General features: G+C 37.9%; 1 protein-coding gene across 17 annotated transcripts in view; it reads right to left on the bottom strand.

The window, feature by feature from the left end:
- FMR1 (FMRP translational regulator 1) overlaps positions 1-23,895 on the bottom strand; it is a 49,314-nt gene that overhangs the window by 13,776 nt on the left and 11,643 nt on the right. For 4 of the 17 annotated variants that reach the window (XM_030304755.1, XM_030304747.1, XM_030304749.1 and 1 more), the window contains 14 exons: positions 22,145-22,238; positions 19,543-19,614; positions 19,130-19,278; positions 18,360-18,453; positions 18,158-18,274; positions 15,769-15,939; positions 15,600-15,678; positions 11,897-12,006; positions 10,794-10,928; positions 10,194-10,256; positions 7,804-7,890; positions 5,106-5,301; positions 3,384-3,566; positions 2,594-2,676 (listed from right to left, as the gene is read on the bottom strand). In XM_030304755.1, coding sequence (XP_030160615.1) covers positions 2,594-2,676; positions 3,384-3,566; positions 5,106-5,301; positions 7,804-7,890; positions 10,194-10,256; positions 10,794-10,928; positions 11,897-12,006; positions 15,600-15,678; positions 15,769-15,939; positions 18,158-18,274; positions 18,360-18,453; positions 19,130-19,278; positions 19,543-19,614; positions 22,145-22,238 — 1,633 coding nt within the window. Of the gene's footprint in view, positions 1-10; positions 257-2,593; positions 2,677-3,383; positions 4,384-5,105; positions 5,302-7,803; positions 7,891-10,193; positions 10,257-10,793; positions 10,929-11,896; positions 12,007-15,599; positions 15,679-15,768; positions 15,940-18,157; positions 18,275-18,359; positions 18,454-19,129; positions 19,279-19,542; positions 19,615-22,144; positions 22,239-23,895 lie in introns of those variants that run through there. The other 13 variants (XM_030304763.1, XM_030304760.1, XM_030304761.1 and 10 more) reach the window with 9 other exon arrangements.

Genomic DNA, 23,895 nt, shown 5'->3' with positions numbered 1-23,895 from the left:
TTATAGTTGTTATATACACAGACCATATCCTATTGTAATCTGTAATTGGCCTGACAAGAAATTTAAGCCTGAAGTGTAAGTTCCACGTGTTAAAAGGGGAAATGTGGGTGAGAATAGAAGTGCAAGAAATTAAGGTCAGGTAGGAGCTTTATTTAGTTTATGATTTTAAAACACTCTTCTTCTTTAACTGGAACACACTGGTCATCTCACTGCGTCCAAAGTTAGACAAAAACTCACAATCCTACCGTGTCTTCTTCTAAGCAGAAGAAAACAGTGAGAAAGAAATAATTAAAATGAATTACTATTACCAATTACGATAATACATACTTATAATACCAGAGTTCAAAAGAATGGGTTTGTGGAACCCAAGAGGGACACAAATTGATGCCTTCCTATTTCACCTTTACCAAGGACAGAACTCGACGAAGGTGGTAACTAGCCTTGGTTTACACCTTAATTATCTACCATCGGTCTGATCAACTTTCTCTACTGAGGCTCCCACTGTCTTACAGTAGAAAAATCTGTGTTGGTTTCTTATAGCTTGTTCAGTAAGGCAGGGCAGATGATCGTACAATTTGAACTCTGTCTGAAGAATAGTAACGGTACAGGGAAATCTGATAACACTAACGCGTGGAAGGACTGGACTCCCAAGATGCGTGTAAAGAGGAAGGTAATTTAGAAATGATATTCTAAGATTTATATAACAGTTTAAGTAGCAACACGGAACACTTAAAACACTGCTAACAGAATTCCAGATGCTGTATAAAAAGAAGATAATATTGACCAATGGGCTTAAAATACTAGAAATATCGATCTGTTTCAAGTGCAAATGCTACATATGTCAGAATGGCTTGCCGTAATTTCAAAGTGCATTTAACTGTTGGTTACAGTGTGTATTTTTTTAATGTTTATTTATGAGAGAGAAAGAGAGAGCACGTGCACGTGAGCGAGCGAGCACACGCGCACACTCAAGCATTGGGGAGGGGCAGAGGGAGGAAGACAGAGAATCCCAAGCAGGCTCTGTGCTGACAGCAGAGAGCCCAACTCCGGGCTCGAACCCACAAACCGTGAGATCATGACCCGAGCCAAAGTCAGACGCTTAACCGACTGAGCCACCCAGGCATCCCTCAGTGTATATTTTGAAGTGTTTGGTTGTCAAGGGTTTACTTTGATTTGGATCTATTCCCCTACACAAAAATGCAACCTTTTTATTTGATGCTCTGTTTTACTCTGAAGTATAATTATGAATATGCACCCTTTTTAACTAGTATGATCAGATTGCCAACTTCATCCAACATGTCACTTTAAGTGGGTAATGACAAGACTGGCACATAAATGCCTTACATCTTTGTAAAGCCCATGCAAGTACACTATTCCAGCAACCTCTTTATCTAGGCCTAAGGTCTTTTCTACGCTGCTCCTTAAGTACTTGCCAATAGTTAACATCTACTTAGGTCTTATTCTGTCATGAAGTTTCTGCTGTTAAAAAGCATCTCACTAATTTTGGGTGTTGGTCCCAAACCAATCCGTAGTCAATAAGGAACCGTAACTACTTGGATTAAGAATTAAGAGTTAAAGTGGGCATCTGAGTGGCTCAGTCAGTTGAGCATCCGACTCTCAGTTTCGGCTCAGGTCATGATCCCACGGTTCGTTGAGTTCGTGCCTGACGTCAGGTTCTGTGCTGACAGTGCAGAGCCTGCTTGGGGTTTTCTCTCTCCCTCTCTCTCTGCCCTTACCCTGCTGGGTGCTGTCTCAGTCTCTCTCAAAATAAATAAACAAACTTAAAAAAAAAAAGATGAATTAGGAGTTAAAGAAGTAGAGGAGAATATGGGTTCTGGAAATCAGACACCAGGGTTCAAATATCACTCCACTGTACACTAACTATGGGACCTCTTGGCAAAGGACTGAATCTTTCTAAGCTTCAAGTTTACTCGCCTATAGAATAGACAAATGAAACTACCTCAGGGGGCTGCTGTAAGATTAAAGGAGATAACATGCACACAAAGCACTCAGGAACGGTGCCAGACAAGCTCGGGTAATTTTAAAAATTTAACAATGGGTTCAGTGTAGGTGATGACCCACTGAGGTGGGATTCTCAGGATAGAGGCTGGCTATGAACAAGCAGCTGACAGATTCAGCATGTACTAGCTGAACATGATCAGCCCTGTCTGTCACGATTATTACCTAGGAGACAGACACCTTCTTTTCCTCACTTTCTAGAGAGGACCCCCTAGCCCTGCACCTCAGGGGAGGAGGGATCCACAGGGCTTGCTCAGGTTTCTCTCTCATTACATTCCAGGATGTTCCTTTGCTCAGGGGAATTGGGAGGAACCACCAATGTGGTAATGTGGTCCTAATGGGCTCTCAAAGTCTTCACAAATGCTTAAGACTGCATATTCTCTAGAGACATCTTCTTTGAACACTTGGCACAAAGATCTAAGATTGCCCACAGTTGTGATGTTGAAAGGAAAATACTTCACGTGTACCAGTATTGCAACTTTTGAACATGTTTAAAAATCAAGCAAAACCAACTTCTACATGTCAAACTGCAGCAATTCAAACAATTTAGAGGTAAAGAGACGCACAGCTTTACCTGGAGGGATCCATCTCCTGTTCTTCCTTTAGCCTCTCTTGGATTACGCGGGCGATTATCGGTTCGGGAGTGATCGTCGTTTCCTATAGGGTCATTTTCAAAAGGATCAACAGTTACTGACTTTGGCATGCTTATTGGAAGTTCTTTATCCCTATGTTCTCAACTTATTCAGACCCCGGAATCGAAAATATATAATCAACAACCTAGTGATTCCAGCCACACAATGCTTAGAAATCTAGCATGCTACCCAGGAGACGATATTTCAAAGGCATTACAATTCTGCATCCACTGTGTTATTGGTCAACCTGTGCTAACGATCAGATGTTATGTGTAGAATCCCCAAAGAAGCTGAACTAGTTACCAGTGTTTGTTCATATATTTATTCCACACAAGCCATAGGAAGGCTGTCTAATGTTCTGTCGATCACTGCTGAGCCTTTCGTCAGGTGACCAGTACAAAACAGGAGAAATGGGGTTTCAGTAACATGTCCTTGAATCAGCAAGATTTCTCACAGAACTTCAGACAGTTGTGACAATTCACCTTTATTTATTAAGAAATGCAAACTGAGGAGTCTGGGTGGCTCCATCAGTTGAGCGTCTGACTTGGTTTCAGCTCAGGTCATGATCTTGTAGTTCGTGGGTTGAGCTCCGCATCAGGCTCTATGCTGACAGCGTGGAGCCTGCTTGGGATCCTTTCTCCCTCTTTCTCTCTGCCCCACCCTGGCTGCGTCTCCCTCTCAAAATAAATAAATGAAAAAAAATTACAAGACAGGAAATGGAAACCTCTGTACCTTTGAAGCCACCTCCGCGTCCTCTTCCTCCCTGTCCTCTTCCTCCACCACCACGCCGTCGACCGTCTCCTCTGCGCAGAAAGTTCTCCCTCTCTTCCTCTGTTGGAGCTAATGACCAATCACTGAGTTCATCTCTGTGGTCAGATTCTGTTTCAGAAGCATTTGATGCTTCAGAATTAGTTCCTATCGAGAGTTAAAAGTTATATACCGTTGTCCGACTTAAAAAAAAAAGTTAGGTTAACAGAAGCTTCCAGAGACGTTTCAGGGGTAATCCAATACTCTTCCCAAATTTATAAGCCCAAAGAGTATTATCACCTTCCATTTTGTAAAACAAATTATCTTAAATTCAAAATGAAGGGTTTCACAATGTTTGACGTAATTTTGGTTTTAAACATTTTTGGTTCTCGTTAAGAAGAATAAAAGGTATTTTATTAACCATCTAAGTTCAAACCTGAGTATGCCACATCATTAAACAGCTGTGCTCCTTTAAACATCTGCGCTCTCTGGAGGAAAAGTTGTCTACAACAGTTAAATGCAATACCTTGATAAACAAAACCTCTATAAAGAGAGTTCCTTTTAACAAGGTTTGGCCCAGGGACAGAGGGGAATGCATACATTTTGCTCACCTCTGAGAGGGTGGCAAAGACCACCATGGCAACTGCCTCAGGGAAGGGTCTTTTGTGGAATCAGGGATTGAACTTAGCTCAAGGGGGATGTGCTCACCTGGTCCACAACCTTCCCTCCCACTCCCACTGGAATAATTTATCATTAATAAAGGCACTATTAAGATAAACTCATTATGCATGAGGGGTGGGTTAATGATATAGGGGATGGGAGTGGGGGAAAAGAGCTCCACGGTGAGGTGGGACTCCAACAGCAAAAAGAACACTGTTGGGAGAGGGGTTAGGGGTTAGGTTCAAGGTTGGCCTTAGGAGTAGGTGTCTCTCTCCCCCACTCCAGAATATCAACTCTACTACCTCTCTCTCTTCCTCTGTTGGAGCTAATGACCAATTATAGCTTCACCATTATAGCTTCTTTCCTGTGGATCTTGAAGGCTTTTCCATCTTAAAGAGTTCCTTTTTGAAATGCAAATATTTGTGAGATGGATTATACCTTATACCATTATTAGCAAGTTACATAGTAGATACACAGTTGAGCAAGAAAGACAGTAGGCACTGGCAGGTGGGGACAGTGTTGTTCAGTGAAAGGTACTGGGAGAGAAGAAAGAAGCACTGACAGAAGAGCTGGGAAGGCAAAGAGAAACTTTGCCTGCTTCTTGACTGTGCCTAGGGCTGACTTTGGCCATGACACTCAAAATCACCTTATGAGCCATAGGATGCAGAGCCCTGATTTACACAGTCCATCCAGCAAGTATGACCAGCACATGCCTGACAAAAAATGAGCCACAGTACACAAATGAAAAAAATTTTGGCTATACAGTAATAAAATCAGGAAAGGCCTTAAGAAAGTCATCAACACACAAGGGCTTAAAGCAGATTTATCCCCGGTCAGGACGTGGACAGAACTCACACCTGCCCTGTAAACTGTGTGTGGTATCATCAGTTTTTAAGTCTAGATCTCTTGCAACACAATTTGACCCACTGTGAATTGGAAACCATGTAGTGAGAAACCGTTATAATGGGGTTCTAATGAATATTAGAGATTAGCAGCTATTAAGTCTAGGAACAGATAAAGTTACTGAGTAAAATGCTTAGTTTGTACCTGAAGTATATCCAGGACCGCGTCTGCCGTGCCCCCTATTTCTGTAAGGTCTACTACCTCGACCCATTCCTTGACCATCATCAGTCACATAGCCTTTTTCCTTATCTGTACGATTTGGTGGTGGTCTAGAACTAGCTCCAATCTGTCGCAACTGCTCATCAATTTGTAATCTCTCCAAACGCAACTGGTCTACTTCCTATTTAAAATATACAAGATAACAGTAAAAATAATTTGACATTTTACTTAATAATACCTTTCTCCTTTTCATCAGATAAAAAAATATACTGGAAATATTTCAATTTCAGCTCTAAATTTATAGTAAACACTGTTACACAGAATTATCAGGAAATTGAATGGTCTCCTTACAAAGAAAAATTACTACAGATAACAGATTATTGATGACCATGATTAGAGATACAACAAAAATACTCAGCATTAAAATTCTAATGAATAGAATTTGACGTTGTTTGATTTGGCGCTATAATCCAATAGAATCTCTTAAGGCACAGATACGCTAGTTTGGGGACTTCTTGATGACAGGATATCGAATAAAGCAACTCTAAAATACAGGCAAATGACAGTTAAGGCTTACCCAGCTAACCTTAAAAATCACACACTGTAAATAATCTTAATTGAAATATATTTATTTTATTAAAAAATCTTAATTTATGAAGCACTGAGTTTGAGCTATCGTCTGCTTTCAAAGAAAATATCCTATGGTACATCTTTGGATGCAATTGTACAATTAAGGAAAAGTTATTTCCAATGAACTGAAAAATGCTCACATGCCTTATATGGTGGGCGGGGGGACGACTATTTAAGAGCTGACCAAACAAGTTAGGTCTTAACATCATGCCTTGAAACCTCTTAAAGACTGCAGCTCTGCTAGAACGAGTACAATGAACAGTATTGATGTTGATCAAAATATACACCCGGGGTCCACTGACAGACCATTACACACAGCGCTTCGGATATGCTGGGTTCTGTCATATCCAGATAAAGTCCCAATTCTAACCCTTGTCCTTCAATCTACCCACACACATCTCCTTTACTGGCTTTAGGGAACTGGATCCATAACTCTAGTGGTACCGGGTGTCTGAGTACAGCACAGGCCATCACAGGGACTGTCTACGTGGACAGTCACTGGATAAGCCCCTGTGTTAAGCTAAGTTCTTAATCTTGCTTGTGGAAGCTTCTGGAAAGGAAAGGGCAGATAGTTTGATCTGTGCTCTGAACCAGAATTTCTGTTTTACGAAGGACCTGAGCAAAGGGGAGACTGCGTGAGTGGCTTACTCCAAGAGTATAGTTATAGCTCATGGAATGGGTGGGTGTATCTTGCAAAACAGAATGGTGGTCCAGGTTATCCCACTGGGGCAAAGCAGTCACCTTTTGGTGAGAGATGCCAGGCCCAATCAAGGGAAGATCTGGTGATGGAAAGAATGGCAACAGGACAGCTGCTGATAACCAAAGATATTCAATTGTGAAGAGTAAGTAAAAAGATCTAAAAAAGAACATTAGTCAAAAGAACAAGGGATTGGTTACAATGCAACCCTAACTCTCCAGGTCATTGGAATTCTGTAAGCTAAGAATATGAAGAAACACATACAACAGATTACAAATAAAACACACTTTAAAACAAAAACAAAGAAGCAAACCAACGGGGTACCCTACCCATGCAAACCTTGCTGGATGAAACCTTCCCATTTTCAATTAGTAACTGACCACCAGAAGGAGGAATGCAATGCCTAGCTATTGCACTTTTTCCTTCCTTATTTGCATCCAAGTCAAAACTGTTTCTTTCTTTCAAGAAATCAGCAAAAATGTTAAGATAGCATCATAAATAAAATAGGAAGTTAGATTATTTTTAAAATACTATTTAGTACCAGTCACTTGTAATTTTGATGTATATGGATATAAAGAAGAAATTAGAACAGTGACATGGGTAAGACTCCATTTCATTGAACTATAGAACATTCAGGCCAAAAGAAATTTAAAAAACCATCAGGTATAGGGAGAAGTGACTTGCCTAAAGTCACATAAGCTAGTTCATGGCAGAAGACAGACTAGAAGCAAATCACTACACTGCCAATTAAAGTGCTCTTTCCACTATACCTTGTGGCCTCCTACTTCCTGATTTCCAGTTGGCAATCTAGGAGGCATAACTGTACAAACACTAACTACAACGAGCATCTACAAGACACAAATTGTTTACATTCTGTATAACGGAGCATAGAGAAAAATACAAGAGGTAAACGTTTAAACATAGGACTTCATAAAACACTGGGATTTCCTTGATAAATGACATAAAAGGGACAAACAAAGCCAAGTGTTACAGACACAAAATTTGGCCTGGAAAAAAGTCACAAAGGCTAGAAAGGATCAACTGAATGAAAAGGCTATGTACAGGAGTATCTAAATTGAGTGTAAGGCTTAAACAGAAGAATAATGGGAAATAAGGGAATTCATTGAGAACTGGGATACCGGTCCTTAGATTTATGATGACAGAAAACTGACTTTTGTTTTCAGAAAGAATATAATATAATAAGCAAAACAAAGCGAGTATTTTCTCTATTACCTTTTACAGGTCATTCATCGTAATGTACAGGCTAGAATGAACCTTCACTGATGAAAGATAGACTGTGGAGTTTTTATATGTTAGCACAAAAGGATCACAAGTTAAAATTCTTCTTGTTCTCACCTTTAAATAGTTCAGGTGATAATCCAGAAGAACAGTGGCATTAGCAATGCTGTCCTTTGTTCCCACAAAAACAAATGGTACCATACCCTGAAAAATAAATGGCAACAATGATCCTATAATATTAATAATGGATTAATCTGAAAAAATGCAAATAATGACTAAATTCCTAGCACAGGGCCTGACAAACAGTAGGCACGCAAATGTTTGTTGAAAATATAAAGCAACATCTAGAAACAAAAGTAGTTGGTACATTTTACACATCTACTGTAATGATAAATCAATATGGCAACCTCTTGAGTGCAACAGATTATTGTGTTTTAAAGACTACTATTAAATGTTGGCAAAATCACAAATTATGTAATTCCAAAGTATACAAGCTCTGACAGAAGATGCATAAACAAAACAAATACTTTAAAATAAAATAAAATAAAATAAAATAATTAATATACTACAGGTTTTATCTAGATCAAATTCTTTAAAGAGAAATTCTAAGTTAAATACTAGGGCACAGAAGTAAAAACTAAATCAATTTTGCTAACCAAGTCAAGAGTACAAACAAAACACAAACAAAAAGAATTAGAATAAATTAAAAGGAACTAATTATTCTGTGTGGGATGGGGAGGGGCAGAGGCAGATTGATGAGCACAAAATTTAGCATTTCAATACATTTTAATACTGTACTCTAAAAATAGTAAAAGGTAGAATCATATGGAAAATTTGATCTTTTCTCAATGGTACTACTTTCATATAGAGATATGTTTTTAAAAAGGAGTATATTAAAATTTTATACTTCTAGCCCATCAGTACAAATGAGAAAAAAATTTTTTCTAGTCACAAGTTATAGGTGTCGTGCAAACTAATACCTGGCAATTATGACATTCAAAGTTTGACGATACTTCATTTTATTACTGAAGAAATACATATGATTGCTGATATTCACACATGACTATAGTAAACCATACGGTGGCTTTGACGAGGATGTAATTTTCTAGGCAAAGTTTCTAAGTATGAAAAGCCAAGACGCTGTCTCTTTAGTAAGTATCACTCTTTGAAAAAGAGCATTCATTTGATAGGTGTGACTGCTTTTGCTTGCCTGCTCAGTAGACAGCATCTTAAATGTATGTGAGGCTGGAACAGGTTTTTTTCTTTTCCCTTCCACATGAACCTGGCTGTTGACGGGGAACAAAACTGAACAATTAGGAAATACTGCTTGTAGAATGACCTTCATTTGGTAGGCAAGGCACCGCTTCCTAGTAGCAATGATCACCTAAGAGTCAGGTGCCACAGAAGACCCATGGGCTTCATATGGGTTTTTGTTTGCATTGAGTAACACATAGACTACTGATATAATCAGGACTATGAATCAGATCTCCTTTCCTCAAAAACACTTTTGACTGTTTTTTTCCCCAACTGATGTCGTTACAGAAGCAGCTAAATCTTATTATTTTCCAAAATGCCATATAATGAAATGCTACACTCTTCCCTCTGGATCATGTATGACCAAAATAAACCTTAAAACCTTATGTCACAGATTTAGTCTGATCAACTTTGCAGCAAATAATTTTACAACGTTTTCCCTTTTCCCCATGTCCAAACTGTTGTACCCAAGTGCCACTCTAATTTGAGCACATCACTAGTGGACCAGAATAGTAAATTGAAACAAAGATGGGCAAGAGCACAATGGTGGCCTTCAATATAGACACCCGGAGAAAGGGACTCCCTGACTGGCGTAAGAACTGGGCTCCCCAGCAGAGAGGAATATCCGATCCACTTGTGGTTATATGTCCCTTTATAAAATGGCATTTTTGCTTTTAATCTCTGGTAAGTCATAACATTTTCCCCATAAACAGGTCTCTCTGGCCACTTAGGGAGCCCTGTCCTCAAGGAACTCATGATGTGGCCAAAGAGATTCACCAGTCAATGTCTATGTAGTATGCGCTGCGAGAGGGATGAGCACACTGGAACACAGAAGGGGGCAAGGCTCTGGAGGGAGGGGACCTGTGGCAAGTACACAAAAGAAAGCTGCACAAGGAAAAAGGTCAAAGCAAGGTGGCGAGTTGGAAGGGGAAAGAGCGCTCTGGCAGAGGAAACAAGTGCATAGAGAGAGAGAACAGTGTTCAGAGAACTCTACTTCAGTATGGCCCAAGCCGCTCTGGAGGGCAAAAGGGAGGAACGATCAGAGGTGACAGTGGACAGGTGGGCGTCAAAGCAAGGCCTTACAAGCAACAGGAAGGAATTTGAGCTCTCACCCCAGGGCAATGGATGAACATACCCCCAAACACTCTTCCACCATCCCCCAACCCTGATGATCATTTGTAGTGTCTCTTAACAAGGGGCATAAACATTGAAATATAAAATTAAAATGTATTTTTCAAGGAATGTTTTCCTACCTGCCAAGCCTTGAGTTCAGGTTTCTGGGATTCCCCTGCTACAATTGATGAAACCACTAACACCTAAAGCAGTATAAGGAATGCAAGTGATGTCATTAACTATAACAAATGATACACAGAAGCCTGAACGCAGGACTTTCACTGTAGGACTTCTAAACCCATTTCTAAACAGTTAGGTTAGTTCAAATATTGAAAACCAGTTTCTAAAATATGGCTCTAAGTAGTAACTAATGCATCTAACAGAAGGTACATTTTGAGCTACCACAACCTGTAAAATCTCAAGAGATACAGCATGAAAAAATGAAAGACCACCCTCAAAAGAAAAATGTGATCACTAAATGTAACCCCATATTTTATGTTTATAGCATCACATTTGTCACTGTGAATAAACTGAGAAGTAGGTAACACTTTGGTTTGTAATCTCTCATATAAGCTGGCAATCGGATTTCAAAAACAAAACAAAAAACAAAAAACAGAAAACAAAAAAAAACAGGCGTAGCCTTATAAGCCTAACCAGAGAAAACACCTAAAACACCAATTGTGACATCTGGGTCAAAGAAATTACTTTGAGTATAATTCAAAGTGATAATTATTTCTTACCCTCTGGACTTTTGTACTGTTAGGTTGAGAAAAATGAGTGCTGTTTTCCTTTATATCTATATGTTTTTTTTCTTCTGAGGGAGTAGGTCCAACCCTTGAGTTACTGGAAGGTAGGGAATTTGGTGGCATAATTTCCTTGGTAAAAAACACAAAAGGAAAAAATGACCAATTTAAAAGACTGTATTTAGCTCCATTTTTGTATCAATGACCATGTTTTACAAATATAAATTATCATAAACATTTTTGGCAGAAAAAATTACAGAATGCAAGTATTATGCAGTAAAACGCCCAAAAGATTTAGCATCAGCTAAAAGAACCTTTCACAAAAGAAGATTCGACAATATGTGAAAATTATGGCAATCTGGGGGGATTTCAAATAGTACTGTTGTACAGAAGAGTATGTCCTTGCCTCCCCCAACCCACACAAATACTTTTACCAAAAAGCATATATTCATGAAGATAAAAGTGAGGATTATAACATTTAAAGACTGGGAAGAGATGCTATGCCCAGATAAAAATTTAAAGCACACAAAATAAGCACACAAACACACACACTCAAAAAGCCAAAGGATGAAAGCCAGAAAACCTAACCAGTGACCCAGCTTGGTCTGTCAGCAACATTAAGTAATATTTGAGAAGTGCCTCATATTCTTTTTTTTTTTTTTCATATTTTATGACCATCCATTTTAAAGATTAAGAAGATTTGAAGGGATTCAAGTAACTAGTCCCAAGTCACTGTCCAAGTATGACAATGACTGGCATGGTTAATTGTCAGAATTCTTACATTCCCAGTATGTGCATATTACAGAGGACTCAAATTTACATGTTGAATAAAACATTAAGAAACTTTTATCAGACAGCGCTCCTAGGTGGCTCAGTTGGTTAAGCATCCTGCTTTTGGCTCAGGTCATAGTCTTGTGGTTTGTGAGATCGAGTCCCTGAGTCGATCTCCATACTGACAGCGAGAAGCCTGCTTGGGATTCTCTCTCTCACTCTCACTCTACCCCTCCCCTGCTCATTCTCTCTCTCTCTCTCTCAAAGTAAATGCACTTAAAAAGAAACCTTTTATCAGACAGACTAGAAACACATGCACTACAACATACCTCTTCTTGGGGAACACTTTTCTCATTTTCAGCCTCAATTCTCACCCTCACGACTCCTGACTTGTCCACAATTTCCTGAATCAGTTTTCCATTTTTTCCTATTACTTTGCCTAAGTGAAGAAGTGAATAATTCATGTTTGGTTTTACAATCGATCTCAAACCAGTAAGCACTCTCCACTGTAAACTATCACATTATATATAAAACTGTAAGATTTCAGGGCGCCTGGGTGGCTCAGTCAGTTGAACATCCAACTGTGGATTTCGGTTCAGGTCACGATCTCCCGGCTCGTGGGTCCAAGCCCCATGTCGGCTCTCTCTAAATAAATAAACTTAAAAAAGTGTAAGATTTCAAAACCGAACCAAAACAGAAACTCTTTTCAAAAAGAGTTCAACTGGTTTGTTTCGTTAACTTGTCACTGTTTAAACTATTTTGGTAAAGTGTCAGAGGTATTTACATCTCATAAACTGATGGGGTGATTTTGAATCTTTAAGGAAGTTCAAAGATAGGGTCTTATTTTGCATAAAAGGGTATACTTGAAACTTGCTACAGTGGCATGTATCACTCTGCAAAATTCTGTGAAAGGAATTAAGGGGAAGGACACATACTAGAAAATACATTTGCTTATTCATTCAACAATTTCAGTTCTATCTGTACCTGATTTAAATCTGCTTTTCTGCCCATGGTAAATATTTTTAGAATTTCATATGGCACATTTATAAAAGATACTCCAAGTCTCAAAGTGATTTAAGCAGCTATACAAACACCTAAAAGAAGTGCACATTCTTGAGGCCAATGTGTTAACATGATATTACTTCTGTGCATCGCTCATAGATTTTATCAATATATTAAAAGGTGAGGTACAATTTCTTAATCTTTTATTAGTCACAGAATGAAAGATTAGGAAGTCACACTTTAAGATAACTCAAAATCACAATGAGAAAACTTAAACCAGTTTGAGATTAACTATTGTTCAATAACATCTGTTAAAACTCCAAAGACGTCAAATATCAGTAATTAACAGGCACTCTTCCCCTCATTTGTAAAACTGAATCAATCATAGCCTTAACCGGGAAATGACTGCTTTCATAGCCATCAGCATGCATTAGTGTAAAGCAAGACACTACAAATGAAAGAAGTACTGGTTTTAGAATTTGACATGTGAATTACCTGGGATTCTAAGAGCCAGCCCTCCCAAGGCACCTAAGGCACCCCTACACTGGCCAGGTCCATCATGTGCTTGCTCTACCACCTTAGCAAGGCAGGAATAGGGGAAAAACTGGAAGCCCAAATTTGCTTGGAGTTAATCCTAGATATCAGAACCTAGGGAAAAGGCCTCACAATAGGATCTTGTGGTTCATCTAATCAGCATAACCTTGGCCCTCTAGCCATATCTTGCAGCCTCACTCACCCTCATAACCTCTTTTGACTGGTCAGTGGTCAGGGAACAAAACTGACACTAAATCAGGATTCCTGACATAGGTAGGTCCTTTCATCAATTATTTCTGCTTCTCTTCTCTTCAAATGAAAGAGGTGGGTGGGGGGGAGAGAGAAGTTGTATGGAGTCATCCCACAGTTCATTTTTAATCTAGAAAATTTGGATTTTCGTGAATGAATGCTGATTTTAATAAATATCTAAACGAGTTAGGAAAGAAAAATGAGTTTGTCACATGTTGCTATTAATATCTTAACCATCCTGAGTATTGTGTGTTAACTATAGCTAACAAAATAATTAAACGAATTCACTGTCAAAGTGGGGTGAAAAACAAGCAAATTTTCAGAAAAGAATTGACAATCTGTGTACATAGTAGAGTTTGTGAAAAATAGAGATCATAAATCATATACAGTGTGACTCCAAGAAAACTCATTCAATACTAATTAGACATCTCCCTAAAGATCTGCCTTGCCAAACCTTTTACAAAAATGCTTTCTGAAAACTCTCAACATTCCCAGTATTGTAGTAGACAATCTCTAAAACAGAACTGTCTTATTGTACTCACTAGAAACTAAACAAAACCCAGGCTGATCATACTTCAGCAGGCTTTCTTTCTGTTGAAAGGTCAGTTCTGGGACCCTCTTCTCTTTACGTAAGACCACAGGTAGAACCTACTTTTAATAGCAGATAATGCAATTCTGCATCACACAGTTATTTCCAAATACCAACTGACAGCTTACTACAATTCTGCTCTACTGAACTGGATGGAATTGTTCTCAATGAGAGGTAATATTTACAGAGTTCCCTACTATGTGCAGACCTTAAGGTAATGTATATCTATCTCTAGCTTTCTTCCTACAACTTCCTGTTTAGTTATCAAAGCAACCCTGTGAGGTGGACACTATTATGACATTTTTAGAGGTAAGGAAAATAAGAGTCAAGGGGGCTGAATTAGTTATAAGGTTAAATAGGTACCAAAAAGTGAAGGAGGGACCGAAATGTAAATCCAACACCCAAGAACTTTCCCCTACAGGCATCATGCCATTCCCCAAATGAACTTCAATGAATCTGACACCGAAGTTTTTGTTTGGTAATTATTGAAAAAGCAGTCTATTGGCTATATTTTATAAGAATTCCTAAATTTAAGAGAACTTTTCTAATTACAAAATGTATGCAATTGCTTGAAAAATTGTAAACAAAAGGAAAAGAAGTATCATTAAAAACCCTACTTATTCTTAGGAAATCAGGACAGTGCTATCCATAAAACTGGTGTCCAAGTTATCTCGATAACATCACATTCTTTAGCTGTCTGTCCAACACAGTTGAATTAATAATTCTGCATTAATTTTACCAGTCTTTATCCTTTAACAAATTTTCTTCAGGAGAATATTATTCCCAGTGTTTTTAATGGCATAGGAAGATGTTTATAATTCTATGCTGACAAAAAATAAAAGCAGACTAAGCAGGACTGAAACTATGAGAACAAAATGCATAGGAAATCCTTATTTTCTTCTTTTTTAAACTTTCCAAAGACCTGGCATTACTTTTTGTAATCGGTTGTGATATCAAGTTCAGAAAATAAAAAATGTATAGGCAGTATGTCCCAATTTTATGTATAAATTAAAAACGTAGGTAGTGCTCTTGATAAAAACTGCACCTTATTTTGATTATGTTCTGCTAAAGACATCTGCAGCATTTGAGAGCACTGGTGAAGAGTTTCTGGTATTTGCTGGTACTTGTGATGGTGATAGTAATGAAACAATAGCACTCAAACTCAAAATGGAGAATTACTGTTAATGTTGCAAAAAGCCCCGGAGACCTTCGGAGTTACTTTTAGCTTTGCAACTTACTAGGTTTAAGTAACCTACATTCATATCTTCAACTCAGATAATGAAGAATGCCATCATTTCATAGCACATCAGAGATCAAATACCAATCTCCTCCAAATTGTAAAGTCCTCAAATATCATTTGTTTTAAGGAAATATATTTAATTTTAAGATATAGAAGATACACACCGAAGAGGCTGTGCAAAATTTATCCTTCCAGGCACTAGTAGGTTTGAACTAGCAAAGCAGTATCTTTTGTACACCTTCTCAGTTTGGAGCATATTTATCAAATATTTTCTGTACACTGTAACAACAGATCATACTTCAAAGATACAGCTTCAATTAAATGACTCTCCAAGTGGGTGAACATGGAATTCTATCGGTATAACTAAATCGTTTAACTGTTGCTTTTGTAGTGTATGTCAACGTAATTTCTGACTCACCAACTAAGTTCCTTGGAACCTGTATTACATCTTCAGCAAATTCCAGAAAGCTTCTAGCCTTTTTCACTGCATCCTGATCCTAACAGCAAAGGGGAACAGATTTAAGACAAAAGATGAGCCACATGAAATATTGTTTATTTTAGAAAAAAGCTACTTAGTAAAATTTTACCTCTCCATAGATGTGAAATGTGCAGGTATCTTCATCTAAATCGATAGCAGTGACCCCGGGTACCTTTCTAGCTTGCTGAATATTAGCACCATGAGTACCAATAGCCAGACCCATCAAATCTTCTCGTACGATAAACTGCTCATGAAACCTCGAGGCAAGTTGCCTTGAACTCTGAAGAGAAATGCACATTTGATTAATATGCTTTATCAACTATTAAGACAACTGTATTTAGGTCAGCCATGTAAATTATCTTGACTTTACGTATCAGGGGCCTATAAATTACTTTCAGTTGTAAACTTTCAAGGTTTGAGAACCACCCCACCCTCCCCGCAACAGCATAAATACTTTTTGGGTTACTGAAGGTCAATGCCATCTGAGAGATTTTTGTTAATAGCAAAGGGCTTGTTGACAAGTTTCCAAGGTAACTTCTGAAAACCTTTTGCAGGGCTGCCTTAGTTAACCAATGACATCAACCATGTTATACTTAAGAAGCAGATCAAATGTTCCCAAATAAAAACCAGCTCACTGGATCTGACAGACTCAATGTTATTTAAGTAAAAAAAGATGTTTTAACATCTTTTCAGAAAATTGTATTCAGTTCATTTTTATTGAAGGATATCAGTACATATACATATTTTTTTGTTCTTTTTTTCCCTGGAAACTGCACCATTTCTGTAACTTATCATTAAATACTGTGGTCTAGATATCCCTCTGATGAAGCAATGACATTAAAACAATACTCTCCTACCCCCACCTCCCCAACCTGAGGAAAAGAATCATAAAAAATTGTATCAAATGATTGTAGAATGTCAAAGATTTACAACTTATCTTGCAATATGCACGTGCAACCTAAAAAGAGATCAGAGTCTGTAAGACCTTGTGATCTGGATCCACAAGTATGATGAATTCTTTCAAATCTTCAGTCATGACTGAACTTAGTTACACGGAGACCCCAAACTTGTGGATAATTGCTCTCTTTAAACAGCATTATCAAAATTTAATGTTTAGTTCTAGCATGCCATTAATGAAAACCAAACATATTAGTGGCTCATGTTGAAAAATGGAAATTTCGTATCTGAATATGTGGATCTCTTTAATATTAGTAGTGAGGAAAGATAGGCATGCACACGAATTTCTCAGGATTCAACGTACCTGCTAACTTGAATGTATGAGTGTAACTACTGTAAACAATTTTAAAAGTATAATATCCATTTTGTAGATTAAAGTAACAAAATATATCAAATATTCCTAGGGCTTTTCAAGAAGTCTTGTTTCTGAGTCCTGGTTCATTCACCTGGTTCATTCTTTTCACTGATAATTTTCTGATAAATGGTAAGCCAAAGGTATCGTAACAGATCATTTAAGAAGAATTAGATGTTTAAGAAGAGGCAGGAGTATGTTTTCCATAATACTCACAATGAAAATAAGGAGGCTTTTTTTTGCCTAAAAGTTATGAGAGAATTGCTAAAGAAACCACAAATGGGTGAACACAGGGACATTAATAAAGAATGAGAGTAAAAACCAATTAAACAGACCTCCATGGCCGTAAGGACAACAAAGTAGCAAGAGGAGACAGGAATGTCTCCTCTCCTGTAAGAGTTCAGCAATCACACATCAAGTGGGAAGGTGGCAAGTTTCACAGGCTATTTACAAGAATACAGCCTTAACTACCTTCTCTCTTAAAATGCAATTTGGAACTCTTTTTCTTTATTGTTTTAACTGCATGGTGTTTTCCCTCTAATGAAATGAATAATGATGAGCAACTCTGGAATCTGACAATACCTCGAATTGGGACATTAAAATCCATTTAGTTTCTATGGTAATGAATGGAAATACTAGATAGTTATCAATGAAAATAAATGTATGGTGATGGAAATTACTGGAGGATTAATAAAAGTAGATAAAATGCACCTGAAGAGACGCAATAGTAAGTTAGGGAAATAGCCTCTGGCAGGAATCTGAAGACAGGAGTTTTAAAGAGTGACAACCAATTAGAATGAAGAAGTTCTATACCCTTTTAAACAGAGATAAACATACATAATGAAAGGAATATGATTAGATATTTAAATACTCTCTAGTACTTATATGATAACATGTTATATGGAAGAAGCATTGCCTCATTTTATTAGCAGCTTTGATGAACTTCTAGACAAAGTGAGTTGACCAGAAGTTCCTTAATATACATGAACGGCTACTTAACTCTGAAGCCTCAGGCATGAAAAACTTTAGTATGATTAGGCTTTGTAGAATTTAATTTTTCCAAATATAAAATATAGGGAATTGCTAAGAAACAGTAAATAAAGGACAACCTGCCCATATTCAAGTTTTATGACTCCACAGTTATCATTTCTAGATAGCCTTACAAGCAGCGCTAGGGACAGCCACATACCTCTAGCTGCTTACTGGCTTCTTCATTCCTCAGTATCAGAGACAGCTTAGTGCGCAGACTCCGAAAGTGCATGTCAATTAGCATGTGTGCTCGTTTTGAGGTGACTTCATTGATAGACTAACGGATATAAATCGATACCATTATTATCAAAGCAAATACTCCAAATGAAATATACCAAAACAGCCAAGTCAAAAACACTCACCAAAATGACAAGCTGATAATTCTCTGGATCGTAAGTTACAGAAAAGGCACCAACTGCCTTTTTAAAGTCCTTATGTGCCGATTCTTTGGCACACCTAGAAATAAAAATATCCACTCTGAAGCTAAGATGTAGGATTAGCAACTACTGGCATAAATACGAGCAGAGATTTGCACCTAGTACAACTGTGAAATCATGGTAAACATAATGCATGCAAAATATGCTATATCCATTTAGAAGTTTAGTCCCTTTGTCGTACATCTCTGAAATACTTAGTCCACTCCAATAATTGAAATTAAAGAGAAAGGTTCCTTTGCTGTACATCTCTGTAATACTCAGCGCAATCAAGCATTTGAGATTAGAGAAAGGAAAACACCAGTTATGCTCTTAAGAGATTAATTGTGGTCTTAGATTACCAAAGGTGACATTATTTAGGGGAGGTACTCTCCTCTGCCAAGCTTTCTTATTTCAGTTATGTAGGATTAGTCAGTAATTTTCTTGAGTTAACTGTTGAAAACTTTTGAGGAGAGCTGCAGGGTACCCCATTTTGTTTGGTTGCTTCTTTTCTGTAAGAAAAACTGCTGACCAACTTACAGGCGAGAAGGAAATGTATATGAATCGGAAAGCACAAAAATTTACACACAAATGCAAGCCATTTTTTCCCCAAGTTCACTGAATTTAAAACTTGAATTCTATTATTTTAAACTTTATATTCTTTTAAATTAATTGCATATCACCTGTAAGTCCTCAGCATTTCTTGCATACCAACTTACATTTGTCGTAGGTCTTCTGGCACGTCCAGTTTGATTTTATGAAAAGTATCTTTTGTGGCAGGTTTGTTGGGATTAACTGATCGTAGACGTTCGATTGTGACAATTTCATTGTATGTAGCATCACATGCTGCATATTCTATTACATAAAACTGAGAGAAATAGATAAAGTCATGCTTGGTCATAATGTTTGAAGTAAGAACAATAGGCTATACCTAATTCAGTTATCTTTAAGCTCTCTAGAGGGAAAAAATTGATCAACTAACACACATGAAACATACTGAACATGTGGAGAAAACATTTTAATGAAATGACAAGTTACATATTACTTTAAAATAGAAATCCACACTGAAATAGAATACATGAGTTGAGAAAAGGAAAATAGTATAAAAAATTTTAAATATGCATTTTCCTACCTCACCCTTTATCATCCTCACTTTAGCTAACCACCAACAGCAAGGCTCTTTTTCATTTGCTCTGGAATAAACCTACACAAAAATTACAACATAGATTATTTCATCATTAACATCATTCAGAAATCTACAGATCAGACAATGAAAAAAATTATTAAAATGAGCCAGGTGTCTTTCAAACCCGTATGTTTTATGCCTCAAAGTAGACTGCAACCTTACATCTAGACATAGATACATAATCAGAAACTACTTGATTAACTGGGAAAGCCCTGTACAAAGCGCCTTCCTATTTTCTTTGTTCTATGGCAGTAATCATCAGTTCTCTGCATATGAATACTCAAGAAAAGCTGGCTGTTCATAAACCTGGGCATGCTTTCCTTGGATACTTTGTGAGCTACAAAAACGTATCTAAAAATGTACAAACTTGTTTTTGTTTTAGTCTAATAAGTACCTAAGTGATTGGAAGTTATTGGCCCTGGCCTGCTGCCGGCTGCGTGGTCACTAAATGAGTGAGGCCTCTGACCACTCAGCCCGCTAAGGATACCACCCTGGCAGTCATGTCTCCTGAGGCCTAAGCAAACAGAACCTGGGTCACTCTCTGGTCTCCTGTCTCCTCCCTCTCCCTCAACTCCAAAAATTGGACAACTCCATGCTGGCAATCCTCTGGATACCATTTTCCTGCTCTCACATACCGGATAGCTCTTCTAACCCATCTCTCTAGTGATCTCAAAGTTCACTTACAACGTGCAGCATGAAAGCTTTGGTGATGACACTAGCAAATCAAGGTTAACAGGAAAAGAGACAGCACAGTATACATGAAAAGAGAGAAAGACAAATACTCAGAGGCAGAAGGAACAAACAGGGAGGACGAGGGGGATAGGAAGGAGAGGACAGGTGAGGAGAGGTATAGAGCCTAAGGCTAATGAGTAACTCAAGGCTCCAACTCATCTCCCTTTTGCAACTGAATTTAACAGTGACACAATGCAGTGGCAAGTTAACTCAACCTACCTTTCTCTTTTGCTCCCATCACTTCTTCACAGTTCTGCTCTAGCCAGAGGAATAACCTCAGTTAATTGTTATATAATGCAGTGAGGTCATCCTGAGAACAGCACCTCATTGGTCCCCACGAGCCATGTGACTAAGTTGGGGGGAAAAGCTCCCTTAATCCATCACTATTTCAAGCATTCCTTACATACACACACCAAAAGACCCAGTGGTCTTGTGTCCTTTTTACAACCTAAGTTAATGGTTATACAATATAGTCAGGTATGTATCACTGCTGGGCAACACGATGAGGCTACAGTATCTCATTGGTCACCACCTGTCATGTGACTCAGTTGGGAAAAAAAAAAAGTCTCCTTTGTCCCTCTAAACTTTATTAGAGCACTTCTGACACAGAGAGACCAAATGTCCTAGCCTTCAGGAAGCTTGTAATCTCCTGGGGAAGTGGACAGCTAAAGGTCCTCAGGTACTGATGGTGTTAGTGTTTCCTACTAGGACACCTCACAAAACCAAGCTCAGCTCCTTATACCTGGTAGGTACTGAGTACATTTTTGGCAAATAAATAGTACTTGATGGTATTTCCACTTTAGAAGGAGAAAAGAACACGGGCCTAGACATCCAGAGACCTCCCCTAAATATTCTGTAAATTAAAATTACTGCCCCATATCACCTTCCATCCTCTTAATTTTTTTCTCTAGAACTTAATCTGCCATAATTATTAGCTACTCTGACTAGAATGCAACCTCAAAGGCAGGAGACTCTTCAGTTTTCGTGTACCACCTGTACCTGGCACAGGAAATAAGAATTCAAGGACCTAGTACACTTTACCTTACCTGTATATAAATGTCTATTTAGCCGCTGCCTTCATACCACAAATATTCACGAAGTTGCAAGTATTAACAAGGCATTGTAGAGAACGAAGAGAAGCAGCTTAAAATGGTATGAGAGGGAGGAAAGAAACAACACAGACTAACTACAACATAAAGCAGACTCCAAGCGCTGTAAGTCCCAAAAGCATTTTCAGTGGCTAGAGAAATTATAAACACAATGTTTTTGTTAACGTGGTGTATCTCCGGAGCACATTTTAGTCAAAGACATGAATGGCACATGAACACGTGGTGCACAGCATGCTCAGTGAAAAGATTTTTTCCCTATATGTGTTTATACTAAAACTCATAGATGGCCTTTTAATAATACACTGGGAGGATTCGCTGCTACTTAAAGAAATTCCAGAATGCTGCTCTACTACAAGGCATGACTTTTTTTCCTCTGTAATACTAATTTTCCTAATCCATTTTGCTTAAAATGGAGACAAAGTTGTCAGCTAACAATGTATTATTTTAATAAAGATTCAGAGATTGAAGGAAGGGGCAAAAGAAGTACTAGCAGGCAAAGGAAATTAGTGGTGACTTCTAAAGATGCGCCCCGAATGCTGCTCAAGCAGCCAGTTAAGCATCACATAGTGTTTCAACTCGGCTGTCAAAAGCACATGTCCATTGCAGCTGTAATTTTCAAGGTAGTTTTAAACAGTGTTAAAGAGAAGGGGTGCAAAAGGCTCCCGCAAATTAAATGCTCCCACTCCTCAAAGGCAGGGGAAACTTACCTCAACTTCGTCACTTTCATTTATATCTTTATTATAACCTACGGGTGGTGGGAATCTCACATCATGGAATGGAATCTGCCTCTCTGGCTGCCAGCTGCAAATAAGCAAACACATAATTATTTTACACGCTTTCTGGTTTAATGGAAACAATGACCACCACACTGCCATCAACTCCTGGCCAAACGTGAACCTCTGTTTTTCTAGTGTAAAGAAGCAAATACTTTTAAAATAGTCAGTATTCTGCTGAGTAGGGCCTAATGGCAACGTAGAGACATTTCAACAAAGTCTGCATGCAGCACAGCAGCCTCGTAGTTCTACTTGGAATACTCCTCTAAACACAACAGATCAACATTACAATTTTCCAAACGAGTCTTTCTTCCAGTAATTTCAACCTCTAAGAGTGCTAAATGCAAGGCCACAACAGCAATTTCTTTTGATGCTTAAATTAAATGTTAGTATATGTAAGTGTTAGTAACATCATCACCATACTTCTACTTGCAAAGGAATTTTAACCACATTCTAAGGACCACAGGAACTGGTCCTAAATGCCCTCTAATTCCCAAGCAAAATGGGGCAGTCAGCACATTAGCAATTCACAACTCACTTTTCCCCCTTTAAATTTTAGATCCCACGAGGTGGTCAATTCTTGCCATGGATAGCTGGCTGCTGATCAGCATGGCCTGGTAAGGTCTGCTAAACCACAGAAACCCGATGAAGACAGCCTACAGGAGTTTGGTAAGTTGCCTATGTCTTTAAATTTAAGATGATATGGAACAATTTTGAAAAACACCAGGTTATTCTTTTATATCCAAAATGATATAAAATATTAAAAGACAAACTTTGCAGAAACACTGGAGGGATTCAACTGCTGCAGTCATTTCTGGTTTTTTTTGTTGTTGTTAAACTTTCTTAGTAAAATCCTACTGAGAAAAGTGCTAATTTAAAAAAAAAAAAAAAAAGAAGAAGAGCCATATAGAAGATAGGAGGGTAGGTAATTAAGTTAGAATTTATGGAAATCTGATTAGGTCTATATTAGACTGAACCCTTTCTCTGAATTATACACATTTGAAAATTATGACACTTTAGAAAACGCTGTCTTTACTTCAGAAAAGCCTTTTTATATATACTGAAAATTAATGACTTTTAACATGTCACAAATTCATTGCTAAGTGTGTTTTCAAAAACATATAATACAAAATATAGTTTTCTTGGTTCCAAAGAAGGAAGAATTATCTTAAATCCTAAATGTACCGAGATAAAAATTCAAATTCTTTATCCAAAAACGTGAAATATGGAAAGCAAAAACATAACATCTAAAATAAGCTGGTATTATGGCAATACGACTTTCTTTATGGTTGAAAGGAAAGAAAGAGTACATATAGTCTGAAGTTCTATAAAACATTAGTTTTTTCTTAAACAGAAAAACAAAAAGGAAACACCCAAGGATGGGCAGAGACTACTTTGGTAGGGACCTATCAAACCCTAGTGATGTGCTCAAACCCAGCGGTGAATCTCAAACATATTCCACGAACACAAAGAATACAGCTGATTTATTTCAAATCCCCAGAATGATAGTTTGAAGAAAAACTTTTATGCAGCTATATAGTATAGAAGAAAATAAGGAGGTCCAAATGTAGAGTAATTTTAGATTTATAATAGAAATCTGATTAAAAAAAGAGAACTGATCTAATAAGACAGTGCATTAACCAGACACATTCTTGAATGCAGAGAGGAAACGAGTGTTTGCTTAA

The sequence above is a fragment of the Lynx canadensis genome, chromosome X, assembly GCF_007474595.2.
Source record: "Lynx canadensis isolate LIC74 chromosome X, mLynCan4.pri.v2, whole genome shotgun sequence".
NCBI classification, from domain to species: domain Eukaryota; kingdom Metazoa; phylum Chordata; class Mammalia; order Carnivora; family Felidae; genus Lynx; species Lynx canadensis.
This window is presented reverse-complemented; position numbering and strand designations above follow the sequence as displayed.